This window comes from Cannabis sativa, chromosome 5, assembly GCF_029168945.1.
Source record: "Cannabis sativa cultivar Pink pepper isolate KNU-18-1 chromosome 5, ASM2916894v1, whole genome shotgun sequence".
Lineage (NCBI taxonomy): Eukaryota > Viridiplantae > Streptophyta > Magnoliopsida > Rosales > Cannabaceae > Cannabis > Cannabis sativa.
In genome coordinates, this window is record NC_083605.1 from 36,141,424 (window position 1) to 36,153,232 (window position 11,809).

Sequence of the window (11,809 nt, forward strand, 5' to 3'; positions counted from 1 at the left end):
ATCTTGAGTCTTGTATAAGATAAGGCTAGTAGAAAAACATACAAGCTGCAGAGCAAAAACATTTGGTGCCATGATAAAATGATTACCCTAAATGCAACAAAAAGAAGCATTGATTATCTATGAAGATTTGTTGGTAAATCAAAAGGCAATTTTTTCATGTCATCCTTCTTAATATTGAACATGGGTTGATATTCTGTATCTTCCTTCTCAGTCTCAAGTCTTGAATCTTGCTCCTGGCTACACTTCAACTCAGCAACACTGATTACAAATTTACATACATTTATTTTTGTAAGGCAAGTATACATTAAATCAAGTTGTTTTGATAATTTTAGTATCACAGATCAAGTCATGACAATTGAATCTTAAAAAAATCAAATTCTTATAAGGCATTTTACTACTGTTTACAAGAAAAACATCATTATTGTATCAAAAGCAATTAATAGGATAGTATAAATAAAAGTACTTGACACATAATAATCTCAGACTTTATGAATTAGATAATGTAGAGGGTGAAATCTACAATACGGAATTTGGGCACCAAAGAACTCCGTCAAGAACAAAGAGAGAGACAAAAGTTCAATTGGGAGCACCGGTGGGGTGTCAGCCAAAGGGACTCCGACGCTCAAGTCAGTACGATTATAGTAAAAAATTATAATAATGGAAAATAAATGTAATATAAATGGTAGCCGGACGGATGAGTGGACAAGCGGACAGACGGACTAAAAGAGTAACTCCGATGGTGAGGCTTAAGAGAAAAGCTTAGAAAAAACGACTGTCTGCTTTAGTGAGTGAGTAGTGTGAGTATCGAATGTGTTCTCTCCAGCGTCTATCGTATGGTTCCTTTTATCGTGTGTTCTCAGTGCTGTTGCCCTCTGTCCACGTCACCCGTTGGACTCGCTCAAATTGGTTACTTCCCTAATTATTAGGGAGTAGTAACCGTCTTCTTGACTGGTTCCATATTAACTTGATTTCACCCGTTTGGCTGATCGGCGGTGCTCAAACCCGGTTGCGGGACGATCCGGCTTGTGGCCCATAGGCTCACTCGTTAGTCTATTTCAAGGCCTAGCGAGTCCGTCGATCGTCTTATTGGGCCCAATATTGTTGGATCCATTATTGATGGGCTCGTCTGACTTGCATATTGGACTTCTCAAAAATATCATAAATATTAAGCAAATTTTTACCTCTACAGTTTGTCCCTCACTCTCTAGCTAGAATTTATTTTAGCTGGAGAGTTATTAATACCGAATTAGGTGTTGGCCAAGAGTTTTGTCTAAGTAAGCGTTGTACGCTTGTCTTGCTGTTTGAGACAAGAAAATAGTCTGAACGGTTCGAGCATGGTGGTTGGGTAGTCCTTGTCGCATGCGTGTATGTGGCTACCTTGGCCAATAATTTTTGTGTGATCAATTAGTTCTTCAAAGAGATTCTTAACTAGACCAAGTCGTCTTGTTGGGTCAAATAAAAAATATTTGGCTGTCTATCTCAAAATATGAGATGAGAGTAGATAGACGTACATGTGTATGAGGTGTAAGTAAATAGACATTTATATGCATATATATTGTAGGGAGATGGATATATATATATATATATATATGAATGAGAGGAGGTAGACAGACATAATATATAGGCATGTATGTAGATAATGGGAGGAGATAGACATATATATAAATTATGGAAGGAGGTAGACAGACATAATATATAGGCATGTATGTAGATAATGGGAGGAGAAAGACATGTATATAAATAATGGAAGGAGGTAGACAGACATAATATATAGACATGTATGTAGATAGTGGGAGGAGAAAGACATGTATATAAATAATGGAAGGAGGTAGACAGACATAATATATAGGCATGTATGTAGATAATGGGAGGAGATAGACGTGTATATAAATAATGGAAGGAGGTAGACGGACATAATATATAGGCATGTATGTAGATAATGGGAGGAAGTAGACATATACATAAATAATAGAAGGTGGTAGACGGACATAATATATAGGCATGTATGTAGATAATGGGAGGAGGTAGACATATATATAAATAATAGAAGGGGGTAGACAGACATACATTAAGTGTTGTGAGGAGATGGACATTAAGTGAGGATCAGCGGTACCCACGAGCTCTTTTGATACACGCCTAACTGGTACTTATTAATACCAATGTGAGATAGCCAATTCATAGCTTTATGAGATAGAAATGTGTTGACATATATTGATGGTAATATATATATATATATATGTGCTGACATATATTGATAGTAATATACATATATATGTACTGACATATATTGATGGTTATAGCTTTGTGAGATGTCAAGATTGACATGCGGTGACATATATTAATGGTAATATATATATATGTGCTAACGTATATTGATGGTTCTTGTTTTACGAGATTGATAGATTGACAGCTTTGTGAGATAGGCATATGTATATAGTACTCCTTATTGCATACTTGTCCACTGAAAAGTACCAAACCTATATTATCATTGTAGTAGATTATTATCATGTCTATCTCCATGATATATTACTCTTGTGTATCATATGTCTATTTCACAGATGAGTAGACAACTTGTCCGTCTTATTTGATGATACCTCTACAGTTTACAAGGGAGATAGACATATGCATATATGAGTAGTATTTGTGATGTCCGTATATACTCCAATATATATATTTTTTATGTGATGATCAGATGGGATGGGAGACACTTGTCACTCATCCAATGCTCCTCTTTGGTTATAAATATAGAGAGTTACTTTCACTCTTGCTCACATTTGTTGGAGCTCTTGGTGAAGTGAGACTTGGAGTTTTAGAAGGAGGCTTTCAAGAGGTAAGTTTTCTAAACCTTCTCCCTTGAATGTTCTTGTTATGTTCTTCATGTTCTTGTACATGTTCATATTTATTTTTGTGATGTAGATGAGTAAATATATTTTACTTGTTGTATATTTGTGTTTGTGTTTGATCTTCATGGGTAGTAAAAATCTACATTTTTACTGTTTGTCTTTACATAGTAGTAAGTGTGATTTGAATAATGGTATGGGCTAGCTGGAATATTGTCTTCCTTTAGTTAATTAAATGACCATAACTGGTGGTCTATTTAGAACACGTATGTCCAGTTGGTGAGCATTATTATGGCGTCCATTTTTATGTCTAGTTATTTTTTTTTTTGCCACTTGAGCTTTGATATATGTATATATACATATCTTTTTATTCTGTCTAGCCGGTGTTTTGCTTTGTATATGATTATATTTTTGGTGAACTCGCTCTTAGTCCAGTATCTTTGTTCTAGGTGGGTTTTTTGCTATGTCTATGAGCAACCATGGTAGTTGTGCCACTTCGTCTAATAAGACGACCAGTTCGTCTGATGATCCTTCGAATATTCCTACTGGGGTGGTAGGTTATGTGTTGGATGACGGGTGTGAGGATACAGATGTCTATTGCTATGCGTCTGGGGTTGGAGTAGATACTGATCGCCCTAGGAGTGATACTGAGTCGGGCGATATACTTTCGGGTGTTAATCCTAGGTCAGTAATAACCTTGAATGACTTGCCAAAAATTCGTCGTCGTTATAATATTCCCATACACATTAGTTTGTATGCTCCGGCTAGCGGGGAACAGGGCTTGGAAGATACCGGGTTGGACATGTTTGTACAAGCTTCCATTTAAGTATGGTTTCAGATTTCCTCTCCCTAGATTGATGTCTGAACTATGCTCCTATCATGGTATCTCTCCCAGTCAGCTAATGCCAAATGCTTGGCGTGTTCTTATGGCCATAGAAGTGTTGACCGAAAGGCATAACATTACATTTACGGTTGCTGAAGTCTTGTACGTCTACTTGAAAGAGCATCCACATGATAAAGGTAGGTACCAACTTACCGTTAGAAACGGTAGTGACCATTTTATTCTTGGCATTAAAGAAGCTAAGCGATGGAAGGAGGATTTTTTCTTTGTTCCTTTTGATGCTCTAGGATTATCGGTTGATCGTGGGATTCCCCATTCGTGGTCTCCTGCTAGTGAGTGTCATAGTTTTGGTGTTGAATTACGCCCTTATTTGTTATGGTTTATTGATGCATGCCTAACTGGTTGATTTGTCTTCTTTGTAGGTAGGATTGGCCTTCCATTTAGTTGGGTGTGTGGGCAGGCGCCAGGGAGAGTTGATCAAGTTCTTCGAATTGCGGAGGAGGAGCGCTATTGGAACGTTCTATTGTCTGATTCTTCTCTTCGAGACAGCACTTTGTGGGATCACGTTCCCCGTCAACCCGAAGGTATATCTCATCCTAAGAATCGTGCTAAGTCTCAAGTTACTATACTCCAAAGAAGTTTGGAGATTTTGGGATGCGAACCTTTATTTCTACCTGAATTGACATCAGACGGACGAGATTTTGCAGATCAATTCATGGCCCAATCTTCTTTCACTCTTCCTCTGGCTGGTGACGGTGCTATGGAACGTTAACGCTCACGCAAACAGAAGACTAGGACGACTCCTAGTGTTGAGAAGGAGGCTGTTACTACTGCTGCTCCTTCTTGTCCTTCTGCGAGGGCTCAGAAGAAGAATAACAAGAGACCGTCTCCGGTTGAGTCGACCGATTGGTTGAGTAATACAGTTGATCTTTCTTTTCCATCTTCAGCGGCTGCACATTCTGAGTTTGGCCTACACCTTGGTGAGGCCAGTAAGCTATTATTTCCAGAGGATCGAGCTCGTTTTGAGAACATCGGAGAAATAGCTTCCATGGAGTTGTCCATCTCTCGCTCCTTTCAGGTATGCATGCATTCCCATGTTACAATTTATGTGTGGACAAACTCGCGATATTATTGTGTCTGACTATTATGGTACTTTATATTGCATGACAGGGTATGCAAGGACTTATGTACGCCTTGGATAAGATTAAGAACATGAAGGAGCAAATGAAGGACATGAGGACTGAGCGTGATACTTTGCGCGGGGAGATTAAGGAGCTAAAGAGCTGCAAGAAAGAGCTTGACCGTGTCAGAGAAGAGTTACGAACTCAACTTGATGCTAAGGAGCAAGATTCTAATCGTTTGAAGTCTGCCTTGGCTGATCTTGCTACTGCCCAAGCTCGTGTGGACATGTTGGAAGGTCGGTTAGTCGAAATTGGACTGGAGGCTGAGATCCAGTGTCGTGGAAAGATGGCGATGGAGTATCGAGACAACAAGGCCGAGTCTTGGGACATACCCCAGTACATTGCTGACTATGAAGAATTGCTGCGGATGAGGGCCGAGGAAGACGCTCGAACTAGCCAACTGGCTAACTTGTTTGAAGAGATGACTACGAACGATATCCCGGTGGATGACTCACATCTTTCTTGAGTTAACTATATGTCAAATGTTTTATGTTTTTAATGTTGTAATATGAACTTTTGTCTGGTTGGCTGACTTGCATGGGTCTGGTGCCCCATTTTCCCCTTAGTCTAAATGTAGGTCAGCCAAATTGGACTTAGACTTAGTATTTTGGAATGATGTTTGTTGTATGCGCTATGTATTTGTTGTAGTAACTGGTTTGGCTGACTTGTATGGGTATGGTACCCCATTTTCCCCTTAGTCTAAATGTAGGTCAGAGATTTAGACTTAGTAGTTCGGAATGATGTTTGGACTATGTGCTTTGTTGTATGCGTTGTGCTTCTATTTCAGTAGAATATTGTCTTGAATTTATTTTCGTTCGGTGGGTTGTCAAATGAAACTATCAAATGGATGTTGTATGTCAAATAGCTTGAATGACGCATTATCCTAAAATGGAAAAAAAAATGGTTATGATAGGGGGCTGCACTTCTTAGAGCTGCCTACATACCCTTTCCAGGGATCAAGCCCAAATGTAGTTCTGTCTCCCTGCATGAATATTTGTTAGCAATAGTGCGTTGAGAAGAGTGGGTCTCGTAAGACCGATAAAGAAAACAAATGCAAAGAGAACAGAACAATAGTTTGGGGTTTAAGTGTGATACTGCTTTAGGTGAATAGCATTCCAACTGTTGTTGATGTCTCGTCCTTTTTCCGTTTGGATTTTGTAAGCTCCATTGCCGACTACCTTAGTGATCAGGTAGGGCCCTTCCCATGTTGGGGCTAGCTAACCTGCTCCCGCTTCCTTGGTGTTTTGAAAAACTCGACGAAGCACCGAGTCTCCCACCTTGAATGACCGAGTACGGGCATTCTTGTTGTAATGCTTTGCTAGACACTGTTGGTAGGCTGCCATTCTTATAGATGCCCTTTCTCTTCTCTCGTCGACTGTGTCTAGTTCGTGGCACATGTCTTCCCAATTTTGCATTTCTGTAGTCAGTTCATGTCTAGCTGTTGGGACTTCACTTTCTGTTGGTATGACCGCTTCCATTCCATAGGCTAGAGAGAAAGGTGTTTCTCCTGTGGATGTTCTGGCTGTTGTGCGGTAGGACCATAGTACTCCTGGCAATTCATCGGCCCATCTACCCTTTGCATTCTCTAGCCGTTTTTTGATTGTGTTCATGATGGTCTTATTAGACGATTCTGCTTGTCCATTGGCTTGAGGGTATCTAGGTGTTGAGAAGCTTAACTTAATGTTCCAGAATTTGCAAAAGTTTTGAAAGTCGAGGCTGATGAACTGTGAGCCATTGTCTGTCACAATTTCTTTCGGAATTCCATATCTACAGATAACATTTCTCCAAATAAACCCCTTAACTTCTTTGTCTCGAACTTGGTGGAACGATTCCGCTTCTATCCACTTGCTGAAGTAGTCGGTCACTGCAAGCATATATACCTTCTGTCCAGGTGCAGTTGGCAATTTGCCAACTATGTCCATTCCCCACTTCATAAAGGGCCATGGGGATGTGATCGATGTGAGACGTTCAGGAGGCTGATGGGATACTTGTGCAAAACGTTGGCATTTGTCACACCGTCTTGTATATTCAGATGAGTCGGCTCTCATAGTAGGCCAATAGTAGCCTTGTGTGAGGGCCCGGTGTGCTAAGCTTCTGCCTCCCGAATGGTTGCCACATTCGCCCTCGTGAAGCTCAGCTAGTATATATTTTGCTTCTGCAGGGTTAACACATCTCAAATATGGACCAGAATAGGATCGTTTATAGAGCTTACCTCGTATTATTGAGAATCTGGCTGCCTGAGCCTTGACTCTTCGGGCTTCATTCTTATCTTCTGGTAGCACATCTTTTTTTAAGTACTCGATGATGGGCGTCATCCATGTCTTTTCGTTGGCGACGTCATTTACTTCTTCTTCTTCTTCTTTCTTCCAGACAGCAGGCCATTGGAGGTACACCATTGCGATTGTTTTGGGGCTGGTTGTCTGGATGGAAGACCCAAGGTTGGCTAAGGCGTCTGCGTGACTATTATTTTCCCTAGGCACCTGACTGACTGTGAACTCGTCAGAGGTCGATTGCAACTCTTTTGTTTTCTCAAGATAAGCTGTCATTTTGCTATCTCGGGCCTGATAGCTACCTTGCATTTGGTTGACTACAAGTTGTGAATCGCTAAAGACGTTGATTCTTTTGGCTCCCATTTCTTTGGCCAGTCCGAGTCCAGCAATCATAGCCTCATACTCTGCCTCATTGTTTGTAGCTTTAAACCCACATCTGATTGCTTGCTCGATCTTCTCGCCTTGGGGTGAGGTTAGAACAAGTCCTAATCCGCTTCCTCTTACATTGCTTGAACCGTCTACATGTAATTCCCATGTGCCATTTGCCTGTCCCTCTGTAAGGTGGCAAAGTTCTTTTTCCGCCTGCACTTGAGAGTTAGGTGTAAAGTCTGCAATGAAATCAGCTAATACCTGAGATTTTAATGCGGTTCGTGGCTTGTAGGAGATGTCATATTCGCTGAGCTCCACTGCCCACTTGGTCAATCTTCCAGACAACTCTGGTTTATGTAGTATGGTCTTGAGGGGAAAGGTGGTGAGTACTGTGATTGGGTGGCATTGGAAGTATGGACGCAACTTTCTGGCTGCGTGAATGAGTGCCAATGCTAACTTCTCCAGCTGACTGTACCTAGTTTCTGCATCAAGTAAGGATTTAGAGACATAATAAATTAGAAGTTGTTTACCTTTATCCTCTCTTACTAAGACTGCGCTGACTGCCGCCTCAGAGACAGCTAGGTACACAAAGAGGTTTTCGTTATCTTTTGGCTTTGATAATAGTGGAGGGCTAGTCAGGTATTGCTTTAATTTGTCCAACGCTTCTTCACACTCGGCTGTCCATTCGAATGTCTTTGATTTTCTAAGTGTGTTGAAGAAAGAGTGGCATCGCTCGGAAGACTTTGAGATGAATCGGCCTAGCGCAGCGATTCGGCCTGTTAGTTTTTGGACATCTTTGATGCATGTTGGTGAGGGGATCCTTAGGATTGAATCAATCTGAGCTGGGTTGGCTTCGATCCCTCGTTGTGTCACCAAGTAGCCTAAGAACTTGCCTGCAGTTACACCAAAAGAACACTTAGTAGGATTTAACTTCATGTTATATTTTCTAAGTATTTCAAAAGATTGTTTTAAATGATTGATGTGCTCTTCTGCAACTAGTGATTTCACTAGCATGTCGTCGATGTAGACTTCTATGGTCTTTCCCAGGTGGTCAGCAAACATCTTGTTCACGAGGCGTTGGTAGGTTGCTCCTGCATTCTTCAGTCCGAACGGCATCACCTTGTAACAAAAGATTCCTAGGTTGGTCATGAAAGCTGTCTTCTCCTGGTCTTCTGGATGCATAAGGATCTGGTTATATCCTGAGAAAGCATCCATGAAGCTAAGGAGTTCGTGTCCTGCTATGGCGTCTACCATCATGTCAATATGTGGTAATGGAAATGAGTCTTTTGGGCACGCCTTGTTGAGGTCTGTAAAATCGATGCAGACCCTCCACTTGCCATTTTTATTTTTCACAATCACTACGTTTGCCAGCCAGTCTGGGTACTGGACTTCTCTTATAAACCCGTTCTCGATTAACTTCTGGACTTCTTCATTTATTGCTTGGTTTCTCTCAGGGGCAAACTTTCTTCTCTTTTGTCTCCTGGGTGGGTAATTTGGATCTACCTGTAACCTGTGGACAATAATCTCAGGGTTAATACCGGTCATATCCGCATGGGACCAAGCAAATTGATCATGGTTAGCAATCAAAAATTCAATAAGTTTAGATCTCATGTCGGGGTCCAGCTGGGCTCCGATTTGGACTTTGTGGTCTGGGAAGTCTGGATGGATTTGGACTTCGTCTAGCTCCTCCACATTAGGTTGGTCAGATTGGGAGTTGGGTAGCTCTCGCTGTTGTAATTGCTATGACTGTGCTGGTTTTGCCTTCATGGTGGTTCGGTAGCATTCTCTTGAATCTTTCTGCTCCCCTCTAATTTCTTTCGGCCCCCATTTGGTTGGAAACCTTAAAGCTTGGTGGTAAGTTGAAGGTACAGCTTCCATCTCATGGATCCATGGCCTGCCGAGGATGACGTTGTAGGCAGAAGGGGAGTCAATCACCAGGAACCTGGTGCACAAGTTGACTCCTTCAGCATACACAGGCAGCTCGATCTCTCCCGAGGTATTTTTCTGTTCACCACTAAATCCAATTAGGACAGTTGTCTTCCTCACAATTTTGGATTCGTCAATTCCCATTTCCCTGAGAGCACTCAAAAAAAGGATGTTAGCTGAACTGCCATTATCGACAAGTATACGTTTAGTCAAATAGTTAGCTATATAAAGTGAAATAACAAGAGCATCATGATGAGGGTTAAGAAGCCTAGTTGATTCTGATGTCGTGAAGCTGATGGTTTGCTCCGGTAAGGAAGATGTTCTGCTGGTCTCCCCTTTGGTCTAGTTAGCCTGACGTGCATGTTTCTTTGCAGCTGACTGGGTGACTCCACTTACTTTTGAGCCACCTGTTATTACGTTGACTGTTCTCTCATGAACAGGTGGCCTGGGCGGTGTTATGTCCCTCTGGTTGTCTATCGTGTCCCTCTGACCCTGGTAAGTCTTCTTTCCTTTGTCGGTGAGGTGGTCGACTAAGTGGCCCCGTTTTAGCAAGTTGATTACTTCTAATCTTAAGGCAATGCACTCTTCAGTCCGGTGGCCATGGTCGTTGTGGAAGTCACACCACTTGCTTCTGTCCCTCTGCTCAGCTGGAGTCCTCATCTTCTCAGGCCACTTTACTTTGCTTCCAAGCCCCTTAAGTACTTGAACAGCCTCAGCAGGTGAGATGGACAAGTTGTACTCGGGCATCTTCGGTCCACTTCGAGGATATGTGTCAGTGGGCCGGTTGTAATCCCTTCTTCGGTTCTCTGACTTGTTAGAAGTCGGGTATGGCTCAGACCGTTTGTCGTTGTGCCGTCTGTCTACTCTAGAATCTCTGCGAGTCTCTTTTCTTGGAGAGGATCTGTAGTAGTTGACTTCATCTTCTTCCCACTTGATTTGGGCCCATGCCTTGGCGAGGACGTCTTCCATAGTCTTACATGGGTACTTGGTGAGTTCTTTGTATAAATCTGAGTCGTAGCGAAGTCCTTTGCGGAAAGCTGAGATGGCTGTGTGTTGGTTACAATTGGTGATAGACACTTTTTCTTTATTGAAGCGCCCCACGTAATCTCTCAGTGCTTCCCCACGTCGTTGGACGATGACGTAAAGGTCTTCTGATTGCTTCTCTAATTTCCTGCTACTGGCAAACTGCTCAACAAAAGTATCAGTGAGTTGTGCAAAAGTTTTAATAGAATTATTAGGCAAATTAGTATACCACTGGAGGGCTGGTCCGATTAGACTCGAACCAAACCCCTTACACATGCATGCTTCCCTCATGTCACGTGGAATGGCCACGGTGAACATCCTTTGTCGATATTGGGCGATGTGGTCGTCTGGGTCAGATGTCCCGTCGAACATCTTCATGTTGGGGAAGCTAAATTTCTTAGGCATCTCCACTAAAGCTATCTCATCGACAAATGGTGAGTCGGCGTAGCAGCTTGCGGCACTCTTCTTGATAGGAGCAGGCATTCCAGGGATACGCTGAATGAGGGCTTCCATCTCGGCTAGCTTGCGGGCCAAACCCGGATCTGCAATTGGGGATGCGCTAACCGTCTGGCGGGCTGCCTCAGTTGTTGTAACCTGTTGCTCCAAGGTGGTGGGCTGTCTACCATCACCGGAGGAGGGGAGGTTAACCCCTTGAGCTGTCTGCCCATTGTCTGAAATTGTCTGGGCTTCTGGTGTCGTTAAGGTTACCTGTCCACCTGCATTAATAGAAGAGTTTGGTGTATTAGTGACAATGGTTGGAGTTTGTTGGTTCCTTACCAAGGCTGGCGGATCCATCTGACTCGATCCGCCAATAGAGGAGTTGGGAGTGAGGCTCCCCAAGGACTGCATCGGACTGATTGGAACTCGAAAGCGGGATGGAGGTGGCGGAGGGTCGGTCATGTTCTGGGATGACAAGGTCTCCATCCTCACCAACAGGTCTGCGTTTTCAGCTTGCAGCTTTTCTAGTTGCTCACGGTCTTTAGCCGCTTGCTCTCGATCTTTGGCTGCTTGCTCTCGCTCCTTGGCTGCCTCGGCAGTGAGGATAGCGATCTGGGAAGCTAGGTCTGGAGTCTCAGTTACGTCGGCCATGGTGTTCAAGGTGAACCTTTGGAGTCTTTATCGAATGAACGATTGCTAGGTTCCCACAGACGGCGCCAAATTGTAGAGGGTGAAATCTACAATACGGAATTTGGGCACCAGCAACCTGTCAAGAACAAAGAGAGAGACAAAAGTTCAATTGGGAGCACCGGTGGGGTGTCAGCCAAAGGGACTCCGACGCTCAAGTCAGTACGATTATAGTAAAAAATTATAATAATGGAAAATAAATGTAATATAAATGGTAGCCGGACGGATGAGTGG

The 11,809-nt window shown here is 42.6% G+C and overlaps 1 protein-coding gene across 1 annotated transcript; it reads left to right on the plus strand.

Moving 5' to 3' along the window:
- Nucleotides 1-2,753: 2,753 nt before the first annotated feature.
- LOC133037888 (uncharacterized) lies at nt 2,754-5,334 on the plus strand. Its single transcript, XM_061115643.1, has 3 exons — nt 2,754-2,830; nt 4,104-4,759; nt 4,852-5,334. The coding sequence occupies exons 2-3, from the start codon at nt 4,730-4,732 to the stop codon at nt 5,326-5,328; spliced, it is 507 nt and encodes a 168-aa protein (XP_060971626.1). The 5' UTR covers nt 2,754-2,830; nt 4,104-4,729; the 3' UTR covers nt 5,329-5,334.
- Nucleotides 5,335-11,809: the final 6,475 nt, after the last annotated feature.